Source organism: Equus quagga, chromosome 6 (genome assembly GCF_021613505.1).
Source record: "Equus quagga isolate Etosha38 chromosome 6, UCLA_HA_Equagga_1.0, whole genome shotgun sequence".
Lineage (NCBI taxonomy): Eukaryota > Metazoa > Chordata > Mammalia > Perissodactyla > Equidae > Equus > Equus quagga.
In genome coordinates this window covers 93,350,561-93,370,402 of record NC_060272.1, presented here as the reverse complement: position 1 = coordinate 93,370,402, position 19,842 = coordinate 93,350,561, and the positions used below count along the sequence as shown (strand labels likewise).

The 19,842-nt window shown below is 40.9% G+C and overlaps 1 protein-coding gene across 9 annotated transcripts in view; it reads left to right on the top strand.

The window, feature by feature from the left end:
- Positions 1 to 19,842, top strand: part of TLE4 (TLE family member 4, transcriptional corepressor) — a 141,616-nt gene that overhangs the window by 72,218 nt on the left and 49,556 nt on the right. For 5 of the 9 annotated variants that reach the window (XM_046664504.1, XM_046664508.1, XM_046664500.1 and 2 more), the window contains 2 exons: positions 976 to 1,180; positions 2,472 to 2,488. In XM_046664504.1, coding sequence (XP_046520460.1) covers positions 976 to 1,180; positions 2,472 to 2,488 — 222 coding nt within the window. The remainder of the gene's footprint in view (positions 1 to 975; positions 1,181 to 2,471; positions 2,489 to 19,842) is intronic. The other 4 variants (XM_046664505.1, XM_046664501.1, XM_046664507.1 and 1 more) reach the window with 1 other exon arrangement.

Here is a 19,842-nt window from a genome sequence, read left to right as displayed (position 1 = left end):
ACTGGTGCATGCATCACAGTCCCACTCAGATAAACCTGTCACAACACAGAGGCGGCCGCTGGAGAAGAGTACAAGGGCAGGCCTCTAGCTTTCCATTCGAGCATCACTAAACGTGCACAGAGTGCCCAATTATTTCAGCATTATTGAGCAAGCCTACAGGAGGACCCAAGCCTTGCTACATTAGATTTTCTTTAGTAATTTGCTCAAGTACCGCTGAGGACACTTAAAGGGCTTAAAACGGTGGCTGCAACCAGTTTCCTTTTCTGGGTTATTAATTCAGGTTTTCTTTTTCAAATTAACTCTCGGTGCATGCTGTGCAGTGGTTCAGGGAGAACTGTTGAACACTAATTTTCTCAATTTTCAGCTTTTTTTGTTCAACATAACTGCTTTAACAGTTAGTCACGTATTTTTTTTTTTCCCTGCTTTATTTCCCAAACACCCCCGGTACATAGTTGTATATCTTAGTTGCAGGTCCTTCTAGTTGTGGGATGTGGGACACTGCCTCAATGTGGCCTGACGCGTGGTGCCGTGTCCACGCCCAGGATCTGAACCCTGGGCTGCCGCAGCAGAGCGCGCGAACTTGACCACTCGGCCACGGAGCTGGCCCCCAACGTATATGTTTTGATTAGAAATGTATGATAGCGAGGCCTTATATTTTGGAGAACAAAATCCAGACTCTGTGTTAAAGAAGTCAGAATTTCAACTATTAAAAGTTACTTAGATAATTTCACTACTTAAAAATTAAGCTATTTAAAGTGCATTGTAAAACCCTGAAATCTAAGAAAGATAGCGTTCTCCATATATATCTCCCTCCTTCCCCTTTTTAAAAATATACGTGAAGGATAAATCTTTCCTTCATGGATGCTGGGTTTTCCATTTTCTTTTTGCACTTCCTTTCTCTCTTTTTGTTGCTGGGGAAGGGGGGTGGGGCAGATATAAGGGACAAGTTCAATATCTTTGTCTCATTTCTCACAGCAGCAACAACTCCAGGCCCAGCATTTGTCACATGGACATGGTCTGCCGGTGCCTCTGACCCCACACCCTTCTGGGCTTCAGCCCCCTGCCATTCCACCCATCGGTAGCAGTGCCGGCCTTCTGGCTCTCTCCAGTGCCCTGGGAGGCCAGTCCCACCTTCCAATTAAAGATGAGAAGAAGCACCATGACAGTGATCACCAAAGAGGTGAGCGATTCTCTCAGGATGTCAATCTGATATTACCTGCTTGCTGCTGAGGGTAGAGTCTGGCTGCCAATGTTTATTCTGTCTTTGGATTTAATTTTACTGGTGACTAAACAAAGGGTTTCTGTTGGGAGGTAGATTAATTAGTGGAAGCGGTCATTTGCCAACTGATACCTTAGTGGTTGGCAAGAGTTAATGCACTCCTCGAAGGCAAGGGAGCCTGCTCCTGCTTATTGCCTTTGATCCAGCTGCTACCTCCTGTGCTCGCTAAGTCTTAAGTCAGTTATGAAATCCCACCATAGTCTGTGTTTGAAATAGTGAGTGGCATTAATAGCTAATTTTGACCGAATCTATTTTGGGGAAAGACTGACTGATAAAGCCTCACTTGATAATTTGACAGAATCAATTATTATTTATAAATCAGATCAGCCTATATAGTGCAGTGAAAACCTCACAGGTAAGAAAGCAATTTCAGTAGTCTTAGTAATTGAGAAAGTGCAGCCCAAATTAATGAAGTCTGCTGGTTTAACTACCTCTCTCACCCAGTCTGTATAGAAGCATGAAATGGACTCACTTCTTCTGATAAGAACAACACAATGTATGCAATTGTTTTAAATTTTAATTGATTTAAAGGCCAGTTGTGTTCCTTCTAGGTTGGTCTCCTCCCTCCACAAAAGTAGGTGATGATGCAGAGACATTTTGATGTGACTGTATGTTTGTAGGGTGCTTACTGATAATTCTTATTAGTTAATGGCAGAAAAGCAAATGAAAATGTCTCTCCCAGCATTCCTTTGTGGGAATTTACTTAGCACATAGGTGGTTCATTAGTTGGAAGGGTGTGGTTCATTATTAAAACCTCATATCTATTCCTGTTTCAGTGTCATTACCATGAATTACCATCTTGGGTAAATGCTATTTATCACATAAACATAAATTTCCCATCTCTGATGTTGAAAATACTATAATATCTGTTGTCCAGTTACCTTAATGCTATAGTTCAGAGCTAAGGCATGATTACAAACACTTTTCTAAGTGTAAGAGTTGATAAGGAGTATGAATCATGAATATCCAGCTTTGGTTTCTGAAATTGTATCAAAGGTAGGTTGACTCTCTGTGAATCTGGTTGAGTAGTATTAATAATTAACTTTATAGCAAAGTTGATGTCTGTGCCATTTATTATTTAGCAGAGATGAAGTTTGATAAATGTATGATTTTATGTAAACTAAGTGGTATTTTCCTTTTTTCCTTCTTCCCACCACTTGATCTGCGTGTGTTGCTGCTGTTTTGCCTACAGACAGAGACTCCATCAAGGTAGGACTCAACTTCACAGATGAAGGAATGGCTTAAAGGGGCTCACAGTGATGTGAATAGATCTGGCAATAGATTCTTCGAGATGTAGGGAATGATTGGTGGGCTTTACCACATAGTGGTTAACGGCATTTTTGAATTGCTTTCATTTGTGTGGTTGAGATTTTTGAAAATGTTGGTCCCATTTCTCTATCAGAACCAGATTTGTAGACCAATATTGAATTATAAGATCTAGCTTGCATTGCTCTTTTTATTATCTCTCGCCATGTGAAAAAGAATAACTTTTTCTTCAGTTGGGCTTTGGCTATAAGGTAAATAATAATGAAAGGAAATAAATTGGTTTGCAAGGAAATACACATTAGTCTCATATTTTGGGAAGTAGTTCCATCCTACAAAACTCTTTATCAAAACATTTGTTTAAGAGGATTTTTCTTCACCAGAAAGAATTTTTGTTTTTTAATTTAAACATCTTGGTTTCCAGTGTAGCAAATTATTCTCCTTAGGTTTTGCATCTGTATTATCTGCCTTCTGTATCTCTTTATAGACAAGTTGTCAGGAAAGAGGAAAAGTATTTTGGGCTGAATGATTTGGATATGCTTGTGTAACACCAGAGTGGGATGCACTAAGGATGCCTGAATTTATATAGTAAGCAAACAAGAAAAACAGGCTACCATGGCAGGGAATGAGTAAAACATGAGACTTGCTTGAGCTCTTCGAGCCAGGCACAATGTAAATATGCTACCATATTATGCATGAATGTATTACGTGTTCCATTGTGTTTTGTTTGTATAGATTAGAAGGAAAGGGCAGTTCTCAAGCAATGGCCAAAGCATGGTTGTATCAATTCCTTGTCTTGTATTTTACAATTGAATGTTTTGGAGCATGGGCAGTTATATCTCTTGCAGTTTCTAATGAAGTTATATATGTGAGGACTAAAATCTTCTCCACAAACCACCTGTGCTGTCACTTTGAATGCCTCTTTACTACTTGTCCTTCTACAATAAAAGGGAAGGAGGGTTTTTTCCAAAGTCCTTAAATACAGTCATGCATTGCTTAAGAATGGGGGTACTTCTGAGAAATATGTCGTTAGGCCATTTTGTCATTGTGCGATCACAGAGTGTACTTACACAAACCTAGATGGTATAGCCTACCCCACTCCTAGGTTCTATGGTCCTGTTCTTATGGGACCACCATCGTATATGAGGTCCGTCATTGAAACGTTATTTGGCACCTGACTGTAATGGAAAATAAAAATGAAGTCTATCTATTTTACCCTTCAAGAATCTTTGTAATTTGAAAGGGCATGTACACACCCATAGAAATGTCAACATTTACAATTGGAACTGCACACATTGAATTATTTAATTATGCATTTACAGTTGTGTATTTTGTTGTGTAATATGCATATCAATACCTAGATTAAAAAGCATTCTTAAAATGTAGTAAGTGTTCCCCACATGTGTACTTAGGAAGTAGTAAGTAAATGCATTGACCAGGATTAGCCGATAGCAGCCCTTGGAAAGCCTGTCTAGTTATTCTGAGGCCGTAGTATAAACATTCCCTGCCTTTTTTTTGATAAATACATACCTTTAGGCAGGCCGGTGAACTTAACGAAAGCCTGCTCTCCTGCCCCACTCCCGGAAGACTGTGAAAATATTTATACTCCAGTGCACACTTTGTGTCAATTACATTTTATATTCCCTCATGCCAGAGAAGGGTGTTTTGGAATCGTCTATAATCTTTCAGGATGAGTCTGGGAATGAGTGTCTGTATAGCTAGAAGCCAGGGGAAAAACAAAAAGGAAATAGAGACGGATGATTTTGCCTTGATTTATTATGGAACGTAGCTATAAATTGACTATAGATACAGTTCTCAAATTTGAAATTGTGTTGTGTCAGGTTTGGGGCTGTCCTGTGGCTTTGCGGGGTGAAATAGTTTGCTAATTTTCATAAACGTGTTCGTGATGCTCAGAGAAGCAGTTAGTTGCTTGTTCCATCGATCGTCCTCATCCTTCTGTAAGTGGTTCCTGGTTAAGAGGGGCTTTTTATGATTGTCTGCTGTATGACTCGAGATGGTTTTTATCTGCCAGAGCATGCCAGTTGCCTGCAGCTGGAGTCGGGCTTGTATGAAATAATTTATTCATGCAGGATAATGCTCCTTAACATTTAACAGGTAATGAATGTGACATAAATTTCCTTCTTGCTTTTAATTTTTCCCTTTCCTCTTCTAATGTGCAAACAGGCAGCTCTAGTACTCTAAATAATAAGTAATTTTTGGCCATCTGTCAAGAGGAAATTTCAATACAAATTTAAATTAATGGTGCCTGAAATTTTTTATAGCTCCTCTAAAAGCCTCTAATGTGCAGAAAATTCTGAATCTGCTGGTAGTAATTAGTGTTGCATGTAATGAGGATGTGGGCAGTGTTATACAGCCCCAGCGTAACATTTTGATATGGTAGCAAAATTTTGATTTATACAAGGTTGTGGATGGGTTTAATTGTGAGAGATACTTTAAAATGTTTTCTTGACGTTACAGATTATTAAACAGGGCAGATTTCAGAATAGCTCATAAAATATAAATTTAAACTTAATGTAAAGATTCAGGTAATTAAGGTGCTACTTTAGGTGCCAAGTAAAATGAAAGAAATTCACTTGTTAAAGTGTTGGGCCTTTTTCCTCCTTTTTCTTTCTCGGAAGTTCTCTGGTCACTAAACCACTTGCTCTTGGCTTTATTGATCATGTTTTCTATAGCTTCAGTCACCCAAGTATTCCTAAGCCTGTTATTTGCAGACCTATATCTGAGCTTTTCAACAAGGGTGGAGAATGTAAGTATGGACCTAAAGGAGAAAGCGCTGGAGGAGCCCAAGAATCAATTTATTTGCTGATGAGAAACCAGAATAGTGTGTGTTGTGGGGCTTCTGAAGGGGCCAGGGCACCTGCTTGTCACTTGGCTCTCCAGTGACTCCATGTGCCCAACCAGAAGCTTCAGATTGGGGACTGAAAATGTCAAGAAACGGACCATGAGCTGCTCTTACCCTTAGTGGTAGGGTGGAAAGCCTAAATTTAGCTCTGCAGAAAAGGCCCTCTAAACAGGTTCCGACTTCTCTTTCAGGGGCTGAGGGGAGCGGCGGTGGGGGGGGCTTGCTCACCTTCTGCTGGAGTGTTTAGAACTGTTTCCGTCATCCCTTGAAAAGATCTAAGTGAAGCCAAAGCAATGTTTTCTGAGGTGGTGGAGCCTTCCACTGTCCGTCCCTCCTACTCAAAGCTGAGGGGTAGAAGTAGGTTGGCTCTGAAGTGGTGGCAGAGAGGACATTCCCACACGCTGTCAGGAGCTTCCTAGTTGCTGGAGGTACCAGTTCATGAAGAGGTGTCGTTAGCTTTACATCACTCACTTTTCACCTGAGTGGCTGAAATGAGGGTAACTATTCAGAGCTGTCTGTGTAGGCCAAATTGCCTAAAACTTGGTGGGAATTTGAGGTTGAGAAAGCAGTCTGTTTGCCGCCCAAGTGTCTACACAGTTTCAATACCTTCTAGCAAAAAGACACCCAAATCAAGACCAGCTTGAATATAGAGAGCAAAATTCACTATCCCCAATTATTGATTAGCTTCATGGCCTCTCCCAAGTTGAAATTATCATGCGTGCTTTATTACTTCCTAAGTCCTTTTCGTGTACCTGCACGGTCCTCCTGCTTTCTATCTTGAATGCACTGACCTCCTCAAGTCGGGCCTGTGAGGGATTTGCCATCTTTTATTTGTAAAATATAGCGTAAGTACATTTTTTTCCTGTAAGCAATGTTTTTATTTTTATTTCATTGGAATGTCTTCCCCAAAGTGCTGTATGCTTCATCAAAGAGTATGGGCATTTTTAGTGACTTGTATGTTGCCAGTTGATCTCCAGAAACACGGTACCATTTTAAAATGCCTAATACAATGTTTGAGTTTGTTTCCACACATTCTGCCAGTATTGAACTGTTTTTATAATTTTTGCTAGAATAAGAAGTATGGATGACTTTATTTTTTTAAATTTATATATGGTTATTTTTTAAGCTAAATGCTTTTCTATGACTGTATGTACTAGGCTTTTTTTTCTTCCATGTGAAGTCTTTGTTTTTGTTTGAGAGTTTTCATAGTGATCCATTCATTAGTGGTATCCAAGGGAACGCCAGTTAATCTTGCCCCAGCTATATTTTGGTGTGTATTCTATGTAGATGACTAAAACATCATACATTGCATTTCTTCTAGTCTCTCCAGTTACCTTCTGTTGGTAGTGAATGTCTATCAGTTTAGAATTAGGCTGAGGCTGTTTTTATGTTCAAATTGAAGTGCATGATTCAGGCCAAGAAAGCACTTTTGGGTGTTACAGGTGAAAATGAGTTTTTAGCCTGAATTCACGAAATAATTACTTATGTTTGCCCCTCACTTTTGTACATCAAGACTTAATGGTCAAGGTTCTCTTCCAGGATCTTGTGTGACCTGTGTGACGTGGTCCCCCCCAACACACACCTATTTCTCTGTCTCAAAGGAATATCACTCTGGAAAGAATATGCCTTTAATATGTTTAACCCCTCAGCATGTACTGTGTGGGGAAAAAAAGGAGCAGAGAAGGAACCACCTGAGGAGGAAAGAGGGGCCAGTAGGAGAGGGAATAACCAAATGGCCCAGGGAGTTGTGTTTTTCACACTGCATCCTCCCACACACCTGTTTTAAGTAACATTGGAGTGTTTGTAATTTTACCTTTTGGGAGAAAGTTTGGTGGGATAGATTTGCATTACTATAGACTTCACAAAGACACATTATAAAAAGACAAATGCATAATGTAATAGAAGGCTAGATTAAAAAGAGGAATAGATGAAATTGATAAAACATTAAAACAGGGAATAAACAAAACAGAAAAAATCTAGACTAAACTGTAGTGGGGCTTACGTTATCTCCTGTTTTCCTCTCACTTGTCAGTAATCTGAGAAAAGAAGCAGATAGGGCTGTGACTTGGGCCTTCCAGTTTATCCACTCGAACCCAGCGAAAAGACCGTGGATCCCTAGTTCCCCACCTAGCCTCGCTGATTGTAGGCTCACTGCACGTGGGGCTCCTAGGATAGATTTCAACTGTGAAGGTAGCTGGTGTATGCCTATCCTTATCTCATACACGGGAAAGGTTTGGAGGTTAAGGCCCTGCCTAAGATCACATAGCCAGTGCCATTCTCAAAAGCAAGCTTTTGGTCTCATTCTTTGTTGTGAAAATTTGAAACATACTCAGGAGTAGAAATAATAATACGAAGATCCTCCATATATTCCACCTCGACACATAAGAACTATCAATATTTAGCCACGTTTTAATCTATTCCTTTATTTCTTTGCTGAAATATTTTAAAGATATTAGCATGCATTTTACATAAAATGAACACATTTCTCTATATATAATAGACATTTTTTTGGTAACCACAATGCCATTAATCACTTAATAAAAATAATTCTTTGATAGCTTCTAATATTCAGCCTATGGACAAACTTTGATTATTTAAAATAATTGGTTTGCTTGAAATGGGATCCATTCCATTTTGTTGTACTATATGTTAGTTCTCTTTTAATCTAAGCGTTTCCCTCACTTTTAAAATTCTTCCTATTCCACTGATTGGGCCAGCCTTCCTGTAGAATGAATGGCACATATTCTAGATGTCTCTGTGTGCTTCTTTGTGGTGTTAAGAATACTCTCTGCTGCATCATACCAGGAAAAGTCTTTTTCTCATGATGGGAGGATGAGGAGAACAGTGAAGTCTAGGTTTGCATGTACGTGTTGGTGGTGAACAGTTTAATGAAGTTTACCAGTAATCAAGGGAGTGAAATGCCTGGAAATGTCCACTGATCATCAATAAATAGAATTCTATTTGTATCCTTAACCTTTACACACAGACTATGATGTATTTGAAATCCAACTACACTTTCTAAAAAGTACGTACTGTTTAAGATAGGCTTTTTAAAATACGTTTTTAAGTAGGATTTTTAAACTATATTAAGCGCATCTATTTCCTTGTGGGTGGTGTCCCTGATGCCACATGACCGAACAGAGTAAGGTTCTTTCCCACTAAAGTTTTAGCTTCTTGAGGGCAAGAATCTTAATCTTTGTGGAAAGGTATAGAAGAACAAATCATGGATTGTTTGAGGAGGGAACTCTCATAGAATTAGAAATATCTGGACTCCATGCTCAGAATCCTCTCTCCCCCTCCAGGGAAGCTGTGTGTCAATGGGCAAGTTGCTAAATTTCCCTGGATCTCGAAGCTACGACTCTAGGCCTTTTTTCAAGCATTTAGAATGTAGATGTTTTGTTACATTATTTAATCCCATCTTAGAAATGAATTTTACAATAAAAATCTTGTTCCATAGGGTTATTTCAGCAGTAAAGTTGGCGGTACCATTAGCCAAATAAACACAGAGGTAATTGTATTTCATTTTGAAGGCTGGGTTATATGGGGATAGTTTAATGTTTTAAAGTATACCTTTCAAGCATTTAATGTTTAACTCTTTCAGTTTTCCAAAATAAGATAGTAATTTGAAATTAAAAATTTCAACATTACTTAACTGTTGCATTGTAATTCTTTGTAGGGGTGTGTTTGTTTCTACCATATATTTTGCTATTGAGAGTTACCTTGTCAAAGAACAGTCAGAAACTTGTGTTCTCTGAGTTTGTGGTGCAGTAATTTGTTCATATTAATTGATACCTGCCTTCAGGCATGTAAACTGTATGAAAGGTAACAGGTGCCCTAATTCCACAAAATGTCGTAATTGTTTGTTTGTCGAACACATGAATCAGTATCTTTAGGGCATAGCTGGTCCTCAGGTGGTGAGCATGACTGGACTAATGATGTGACTGGGGGAGGTGTGCTTGTCTGCTGCGCCCTCCTCCACTGATCGAGGAGGCAGACCAAATAGTAATTAACAGAGGAGGGCTGCTTGTGCAGTCTGCTTTCCCCAGCTGATTTTTGCCAAGGGTAGTGTAATGCTTTTCCTCCAGAAACCGACCCTCTTAGTTACTAGACTCACATTTTCATCCTGATGTTTAATGTCTTTAATTTTCTTAATTAGAATGCATTTCATCTCTTGCAAAAATATTATACCATGAAGTTTTTATGTAATTGGCACTTGAATTTCAAAAGCATTTGTTTCTCAAAATGTAGATAATTCTTCCAAAGTAATTATTCCAAGCAATTTTTCACCGTCTTTTTCTTGTATTCTTAGATTAACACTTTCCCATAACCCACTCTGGAAAAACCATAAAATCACCCAGGGAGAAGCTGAATGCTCTCACTTCTTGCTTTCGTGAACCATTTTGGCTGTGACACTACCTCTATCGAACTTAAATATTTTGTTCTATGATGGTTTGAAATAATTCAGGTATCTTCTGGGTTAAAGACTCTACATCTGGGGGCCACCAGCAACTAGGGTTGTAATTTTTGGCATGAAGAGGAGTCATATCTAATTATTACCATGGCAGTTGCATTGGGACAGGATTGAGCAGAATCCAGCTTTGTGAAAGAGGACTAGAAAGGAAGTTTGCTGAGGGCTGAATAATATTTTGAGTAATTCTTTTAAATAAGCTTGCTGTTAAATGAAAGAATAAAATCATTTTTCAAGACTAAATAATGCTGCTTAGATCTGGCAAATCAAAACTTTAAATCTTAGAGTTGAATACTTAGTTGTTTTACTTTGAATCTAAATATTAAACAAAGTAAGTGTTGCTTTGCTTATCAGAGTCATTATTCAGAACGAATCCAATTATTTCTGTGTTTACACCGCTTTAAACAACATTTTAAGCTTCAGGTGCTAGTATGGTAACGGTAACTCCTGTTCACCCGTGATGGTGTAATTGGTGGTAGTCTCTCCCTCCCCCCGCCCTTAGGTTCAGAGGTGCCTCTGGTTTTGCTTCACTAGAACCAGGAAAACAACAGCACACACGCACGCACACAGGCAGTCTACTCGTGCACAATCTCCCTGTCTTCTCTCACATTGTTTAATGTTCCATCCCCTCTCCGTCTGAATGTTCACGAAGAGCTTAGACTTTCCTGTCCTTCACTACCCCCCCCCCCAGTACTGAATTGTAGGCAATGAGGTAGAAGTTAAAACGTCTTAAGTATTCTTGTTGTAAGTGAACTTTCTAAGATATGGTGATAGGGTGAGCCTGAGGAATTCTTTTTCATGGAAATGGACGCATTATTTAATTGTATAACACCCTAAGGATTCTTTAATTTTTTTTTCAAAATTGGTACTTTGCAAGTTGTAGAGCGTTCAGATTTAAGGGGAAGAGGAGGGGGTGGGGGTGGGGAGGTAAACAGGATAGTGGTGCCACCAAATGAGAGAAGCCAGCAGGCAATATAGCAGCACCTCCTTTTTATTTATTCTTCCTTTCGGTCATTTTAATTATTCTAGAAATTTTCAAGTATTCTATTCATTTATCTTCCTTTAAACTTCTGTTTTTCCTGAGTGACATTTGCCCTTTTGAACAACAAAATAAAATTGGAAATGCTAATGTTTTGAGCCAACTAAAGGAGGAAAATAAAAATGTCACCATGGTAACAAAGCTGCTTTCTAGATGGTTTCCTAAGATATGCCTGAACTAGAAGCAGATGTCTGATTTGAGAATCTTGCCTCCTTCAATGTAAACAAATAACTTCTGGGCAGGTGTTGGAAATAATATGGAAATCCTATTAAGGGGCCCCAGGTTCCTGTCAGTCAGGAAGCCCGTGCCACAAAAGGGCTGGTTGTCACATAAAGGAGCAGAGTAAATTCTCATTAGGCTCGAGCTTTTCCCAGGAAATGATTGTCTCTGTGTGTTCTTTCTCCTGTGAATCTGAATGTAAGCTGTTGCTTCTATTGATCTATTCACTGGCTTTATTTTTCTCCTCTTCATTCCAGATCCTCCCTCGCCCCCTCCAGCCAGCCTGTATTCTCCCCCTCGCCCACCCCTTCCCTTTAGATTAACACTTGATCTGTGCTACTGCTCTGAGAGTTGTGACATTTGTGATTTTAACCTCCCACCCTGGGTGGGGAGGGGGGGAGGAGAGAAGTCAGTCTTCGTGCCTGGGCCTATTGGACAAAGAACCAGGCTGATTAGGCCAAGGGCTGAGGGCTGTTTGGAACTGGCACAGCGAGCAGCAGCCACGGTCCTGAGTACTGTTCTGTGTACATTTACTTGGAGTTAGATTTTTATGAATAAAGCAGAAACTAAAAGTATGAAGAGACTGCTTTTAATGAACTTTTCAAAACCTATATAGTTGTCTGGTAAGCCTCTAAAACTATGCTAATACTGGAGCTCCTAGCCACATGAAGCTTTTTAAATTTAAATTAGTTAAAATGAAATAAAATTTAAAAACCCAGTTTCTCAGTTGCACTAGCCATATTTGAAGTGCTCAGTAGCCACATGTGGCGGTCGAAACTGCCATACCAGTGCAGAAACAGAACATTCCCATCATCGCAGAAAGTTCTATTGTATAGGAAGAGATTGGCCTGGAGAGGCTTGCTGTTTCTGCTGTTCCATCTGGGTGAAACTGACTCCCCATATTCAAAAGCAAGCTTCCTCCCCATGTGTAGAAAATAAAGGGGCGTGTGTGTATTTCAGTTTTATAGCTTCTATACCCCTCAGGAATGGTGATACGGCCGGGTGCACTAATATAGTGATCTTTCAGTGATTGTAGGTCTCTTTTTTCCCTTGTGGAACTGGTTGAGCAGTTTAACATGGATCTTCCCAAAATGGACCTCCAGGAGCTGCATTTTAATGTTTCTAGAGGGAAAGTTGAGGCAGTTTGGTCGTGGTGGTAGGGGGATTTAAAGGCTGGACATAACGATACTCTTTCTAATACTCGGAAGGTTAAATGTGGATAAGCACAAAACAAGGCTTCAGAAAAGCCACACTGTTATTATGCAGCATTTCTCGGACTACAGTCCCTGAGACGTACTTCATAAAGCCAATAAAGCGCGCACTGGTGGTCTCCCGTTGCCGTAGCAACGGACCATGGGGCACAGTGTATGTGAAATGCGTGAACATCTGTGAATTAATCTTTTTTAGTTTGTTCTTTTCGTGGCACTGATTGGGCCACTCGGGCTTGTGCCTGTGACTCTGTGTGTGGAGGGGGTAATCTGGAGCTGTCCCCAGGTCCTTGCCTTAAAGTGGATGGTGGGATGGCGAGTGAAGGGAGATTGATCCTGGTAGTGCATTCGACAGTGGAGGGATTTGGCCTGACAGCACTCCCAGTGGGACATTATTAGCTTACTTTCTGGTGCATGGGGAAATGAATAAAAAATTTCCTAGTAAATCTGGGCATTATTGGGTTTATTGGGCTGCCCTGAAAAGATAATCTTCAGAGAAAATTGAAATAATCACTTGTGTTTATACCATAGTTATAGGGACTTGAAAGGTCTCTGAGTTATTTCACACCCTTGCCCTAGCCCCGAGCCCAGCCTCGGCCCCGGGATTATCAGCAAACCCTATTGGACCAGTCTGACTGAGACTCCTGAATTGCATGCTTAGACTGGAATCTGTTTTGATAATAAAACCTGGTCGTAACCTAGTCTGACCTTATTTCGGGGAAATTTTCAACTAAACTGGTGACATTTTTGCCCTTGGGAGAATAGAGCAAGCTATGACTACATAGAGAAGCATCCAGGAGCAGTACTTTGGTTAGATAGTTATTCCTCTGTTCCTAACAAGATTGTCTGCAATTTTTCCCCTCCCCCATGGCCCCCATTTTCAAACTGGCACCCCTCCCTCCAGGCTGTAGCACCACTCTACAGACTTTGTGTTCAGTTCCTCCTGTCAGCGCCAGATGCTCACTTGTAAACTGTTTTGCTCATCCTTGTCATTTTCAATTCTTTTCTTTTCTTCTTTCTTTCTCCTACCTTTTTTCCTCTCCCTCCATTCTTACGGGTCAGCCCTCTTTCCTTCTTGATAAGTGTATTACGACAAAAGTCTATGCTACATGCTAGTTCATTTGATTTACTTGATTGTCATTAATATTGAGGGCCATTTAAGCAGGAAGAACTCTTGTCAATTTGTGTTTGTTTTCCTTTGGATAGCTGTACCTCTGTAGCTGAGAGATTTCCTGGTTTTCTGTTAGACAACTAATCAAAAATTATTATTTTAATGGTTCCTGACTTCGAAACCTGTTGGTGTTGATAGATGAACTTGAAAATCGAGCAATTCAGTCTAAATAAAATATTTAAAGTAAGTCGGTAGGTATTGATTTGGCAGCTGGAGGGCAAATACGCCTGCACTGCCTCGTTGGGGGTGCACAGGAAAGATTAGATAGAATCCTTTCCCTCCAATCGCTTTCCTATTAAGGTATGGAACTGAGGTACACTGCTGTCTGAGTAGAATAAAATGTATTAATGGATCGTTCCTCTTCATTTCTCTGAGCTTCCAGGTAGTCTTGAATTCTTTTAAAATGTGCATATAAAACTAGTTTATGATGATTTGGAGGACTAGCTTCTGAAAGCAGTCTTCCTAGGAAGCTGCCAGGGCTGATGTGCAAATGCATGAAAACGTGGACCCCTTAGCGAACGCAGACAGCAGCGCCAGCGGCAGCGTCCGGTAGACGCCCAGTCCCCGTGGTGCCTTGTACTTGGCGTCCACGTGTTTGGAGGAGTCAGCAAAGCAATTGCACTTTAGAACTAAACTGTTAGCCTCGGACTTGGGGGTTGAACCTCCTCACCTGCTTCTCAGGCAGCTTCTCTGATTAAAAAATAGCTTTCTGTTTCTGCTCCAGTACATAGCCCCATTTCAGTTCAGGTGAAATTTTCTTCTTTCAAGAATTATTAAATTTTAAACTTTCCAACTTTCTGATTGTCACTAGAAGCCAGCCTCAGAAGTACAGCAGTTAAAGGGATTATTAGAGATGTTTAGAAGGAAGTAGAATTCTCAAATTGTGTTTTTCATGTCCTGGACTATTATTTGTTCTTTGAAAGCACAACTTTTTATGCCAAAAACTAAAAATTCTTAGACACTCCTGGTAAGAAGTGAAAATTCCACGGTAATAAATGGCAGTGAGTAAGCTGGCTGTAGTGAGGAGAGGAAATGAGTTTGGATCTCGGCTGTGTTCCTTCATCTGTGTTTGACAAAGTGTTTTAAAAGCAGTAATTTCGTAATCTGGATGGTTGAAGGCTGGAAGAGGAAAGAGAACACGAATAATCTAGAAGAGAAAAGGTTTCCAGCATTCAGTATTATATCCCTACAGTATGCACTAGCCCAGCAAACAGCAATAATCCTTGAATTTTATTTTTAACTTTTTAACTCTGAGTTTTTAAAGTATTTATGGAAATAAAATCAGTACTTTCATTACTGTTGTGGATATGTGAATTTATAAAAACAAAAGGTATTTAAGGGAAAAAATTCTTGCATAGTTTTCTTATACACAGTATTTCAGTGGAATGTTCAGTGGTAGGAGTGATCTCAAAAGATGGGGTTCCCAAAACTACATGATACTGTCCACTCGTGGACCACCCCTAACATTTGCAGGGTCTGGAAAAGAGTAAAAATGGAGATTCTCATATCATATGTCTAAGTATTTAAAAGCTAAAATCCAATTAAAAAACACACCTTCATGATGTTCTCAAAGGCCAGGTTTGAATTTAAAATTCTCAAGCCCCTTGGAATTCATTGCTGGAACCACATGGGCCCTCTCGTATTTTCTTGTAGATGCCGCGGCTTTCAGTTAAAAAGGCTTCATTTCACCCTAGTGGCTGCCCTCAGGTCTAGGTGTGCTGAAACCAATAGCCTGGTCTACCCTTGGGAGGCCCCGTGAAGAGGACTGTAAGCCCTGAGCATGGGCCTTGGACAGGGAATTTCAAGGTCCTGGTGCCCAGCTCATAGTCTAGAGGTGTGGTGGGCAGAGGGTGTGTCTGGGCATGTCCCTTTGGTCCTGAGGAGAGGCTCAGCTGGATGAGGGCTCGGACCCCAGGTCCCAGACCCCTCTTGCCAGGCTCTTTGGTTTGTATATGATTTCGCAAGCCGTCCATACCATTAAGAGGAAAGAAAGGGAAGTGGGAATTTAGAAGTTACACCTCAAAATAATTCTTTGTTAAATAAACATCAACATTTTTCTCAAAATTAGATCAGAGAATTGTCATTCTAAAATATCTTTATATTTAGGTATAGTTTAGGTACTTTTAAACTCTGCTTTGTAGCTTGTTTATATATGTTTAACTAGGCTTTTTAAATACTCCATTAAAAGTCCTAAAGGCGTATTGCACCCATTGCAGTGCTTGTGAACGGCAGAGGAGAGACTTAAAGTTGAATGAGGTGAAAGACAGTCCAGCTCCACTCATGGGTGCTATGAATGGCTGAATAAATGACTTTCCACTCGGCCCCACCCCCAGTCTGGGCCATAGTAAAGCTTGGGCCTGTAGTGACAGTGCCAGGCAAGGTTAGACCTGAAGCGTTAGTCGCAAAGACTTGCCTTTGTTAGACTACAGATTATCACTGGGAACTAACTCGGGTCATGATTTCTGTTTTCACCTGCTTTTGTTCCTTTCATGTGCTTCTGCAGTCGGACAGCTGGAAGTGCCCCAGAAATATTTCAAGAGCACTGTTTAGTAGTTGATGTGGAAAGTCGTTGAATAATTCACATAACAGATGATTAGACAAGCGCTTGTCCATCTGACTGAATTATTCTGCATGTTTGCTGAAGCAGTGAAGGAGGATCACAGCGTTTCCTCCTCCAGAGGGTATACAAGTGGCCATATTGACCCATCTAGTTATTGGGTTTCAGCCTTTTGTTGACATTGTTGTAAATGAAAGCAGCCCGGCCAAGCCCGGAGCAGCTGGGCTGGATAATTGTGAAGGATTCATGCTTGTTGCTGTTACCCCCAGTGTTTGCAGTGGGTTGTTTGCTTTGACTTTTGTTGAACTGTTGACAAAAGCATTAGATACAAATGGGAACAAATAAAGTGGTGAGATGCCAGGAGGGCTTGGCAGGAGTAGTGGTTTTCATTCTGACTTAAATGGGGGATCTCGGCACTTATCTAGATGGGAAACGGAAGGCGGGAGGCAGAGAGAGAGAGAGTGTGTGTGTGTGTGTCTAACTGTATTCTTTTCGGATAGCTTTGCTCACAGAGGTGAGAGAATTAAGGAGGCCACCATGTCTTAAACCTTAAAAAAGCCACACCATACTTTGCCCTTCAGGTGTGTTGCTGGCCAGGAATGCCATAACAGAAATAGTTTCTGGATTTCACCTTCTCAGCCTAAAAAAACATGTTTTATAATGGAAGTATTTTGGATTGGGGAGATGACAGGCATGACGTTGAGGTAGGGAGGATTAAGAAAAACAGTATATGCTAAAATAGTATAGCTAGCAAAATGGAAGTCATTTACTGGAACGCTTTTAATTTGGTTTAAACAAAATACTCTTTTGTATATTCAAATAGGGAGTAGCTCAGCTGTTGTGAAGCCAGAAAATTAATGGTATTTTTAGTGAAATAGCAAAAGCATGTCAACAACATAGCTGCCGATGATAATGCTGGCATTTTATTCATGAGGAGTTATCAGTGCAGGTTACTGGACAGCATAGTGTGACTGGAAATGATTGAGTGTCGGAGAAGCTGCTGTCCTTCTGCTCGATGATTTCATTTTGCATTTAGTCTTCCTCAGGCTTCATTTGTGCCTGTATTTTGCCTACCACAAACCAAAATATAAAGTCTTCTTGGCTGAGGATTGTACGCGTATCTCCCTTGAAAATGTCTCGAAGTGAAAGTCCCCTTTGAGTATTGATTCAGAAGCTGCAGGGTGTGTTTTCGATGCACAGATGGTCAGTGGAGGTGGGTAGTCCTTGCAGAAAGGTCTCTGAAGAATTCATCTAAATGGGCGTATGGGAGTTGTCTAAAAGCGCTAACCAACAAAAAAAAACTTAAAGCAGTGGGAGAGATGGATGACTGTCACAGAGTTTGCCTTCCCTGGCAAGTAAAGGATTTGGACTACATAGTGAGGCCAGAAAAATGTTGATGAAACCCAGGCAAGGATAGACAGAAACTGTACTTAGGAAGTTAAAGTGCCCTCAGAGACAGTGCGTTTTAGTGATATGAGTGTCAGAGAGTTTACTAAAAGTATATTTGAATGGTTAGAAAAATTAAGCCATGTCTTTGTTTGGTCTCCAAATTTGGTCCGAAGGGCCTCGGGTACCCTCGGTATGACCACCTTTTGTCGGTACTGTTCACCCAGTTTGGGAGGAAGGAGGAGGCTGGTGCTTCCTCTTCCACACTGTGCTCCAGCATCATCTGGTGGATTTTCCTCTACCACAGGGACAAAAAGAATGGATTGTACCCTTGTGTGATTGTTCTTTGGTTCCAGTACCTCATATGACCAAATCTTAAGGAATTATAGTGGGAAAAAATAGGAATTTACTGAGTTTATGTGAAAAGTGGGAATGGTCCATTGTTTCAATCTCTGTAGACTCTCTAGTACTAGAGACTAGTAATCAGTTGGGAGTTGGAGCCGGTGATTTTATGGGTAAACAGAAATGGAGGTGTGCATTATATGACTGCACTCTACCGTTTGCTAAAAAGAAATGCATTTCAATGCTTCCTGGGTTTCAACTCATAGCTGATAATTTTGCTAATTTTAATACTAGATGATCAAGTGTAGGGACCTAGAACTGAAGTTCATGAGGAAGAAGCCTCTGAAAGGACTGCTGCTGAGTGGGAAGAATTGCATCTGGGTGGCTGAGCAGTTCATGTTTCTTCCAGAGTTTAGTCCTCAAGGGAGGAGGTGGGGAAATCATGCAGGTTAGAAAACTTGAAGAGACAGTAAGGCAAGAAGTTTATCATCATTAGCAAGCTAGAAGAAGGAAAGAGACCGAGATTCCACAGACTTGACTCCGCATGACTCCCAAATTATGAGACCCCGGGCAAAAATGCAGCCAAAGGCTCACAGGGAAAGGAATGAGTTCAAGAGAAATTGGCCTAAGCAAGACAGATAGATGGGTGCGTTCACCATCAGACAGTGGCCAGAGCCACAAGGGGCAGCGTGTTTTGGAAGAGACGTGTTTTATAGACGGATCTTCCGAATTCCTCCTCTCTTACTACTCGAGCAGGTATTCCTGTTTCCTGTGCTCTTAAAGCTGAAAGAACACCCTTGTAAAGGGTGACTCAAGATGGCCCTTTGTACACTCTTTGAACCACATTTCTTAATGTGCGGATCTGTGTGTTGGGACCTGTCCACATGTGTGCATGTGACACGCTGTGAACTCTTGCTAGCCCACAGGTGAAAGGCAGTACTGGGATACTGGCTAGAAACTCAAGTTCTGGAGTTAGGTGGCCTGCTTCAAACCCTGCCGTCTGCTGTTTACCACCCTGTGACTTTGGGCAGGCTACTTCTCTCGTATTCTGTATACTGTGACGGGGACGGTAAAGGTAAATTTTCAGGGGTGCCTGATACTTAGTAGATGCTCAGTGAATCTGTTAGTATCTTTTCAGCACACAATACAGATAATTTGAAAATAACTTGGTTCCATTTATTCTTTTGGGATTTAATATTTAAATTAACTTGTATTCCACAGGCAAGCACCTGACTGACAGCAGAAAGGAGCAAACTAGAAGTGTGCCAGGCTATGGGGGAAATTATTCTGGGATTAAAATTTTGCTGCACAAAATCTACAAAATGGATCTTGTATGTGCAGATGGTTGAGAATTAACTTTAGCTGATCTGAGCACGTGCTTAATTCCAAAGGGAATTTCGTGTTTTGGGATGGGTCTGCCTCGACTGAGAACATGACTTTTATATATTTTACAGCAAAAACTACTTGCCACTCATAATAGATGAGACCAAACAGGGAGAACCTGTGGGTTCCCGTCAGTCTAAATCCTGATTTTAGAAGACATCCCCCTGCTGTGCCAGCGCTCTGTGCTTCCTCTGGTAGAAGCTACTGACTACTCTTAACCACCCTTACCAGGGTGGAAGGACTGGTCTGTGGACCGTGGGCCTGCGGTTCACCTTGTGTTTTGCAGAGAGCCTGTTTTATTTTCATGTCAGATTATCTGTGAAATGGACTTCTTCCTCCAGGGTCAGAAAGCGTAGCAGCCCTGCCGTTTCTCTAATTGTATGGGGAGAGGGAGTATACCCAATGGATGCTTGTCGAGCAGGAGAGACTCTTGCTGCTTTTCATTATTTTACTACTCAGACACCTAATCCCTGTCATAAGGTTGGCTGTCTGGGGAAGGAACACACCTCCCTGCACCGTAATACTGATTTATTTGCAGCTCCTTTTCCTCAGGCTGAGTTAATAGGAGTCTCACGAGGCAATGAGAGTTGGTCTTGGTGTGGGCTTTGGCAGGAGTGCGTCTGAGGGAAGAAGGATGTTTGCGACATCCGGGGTTCTGGGGGAC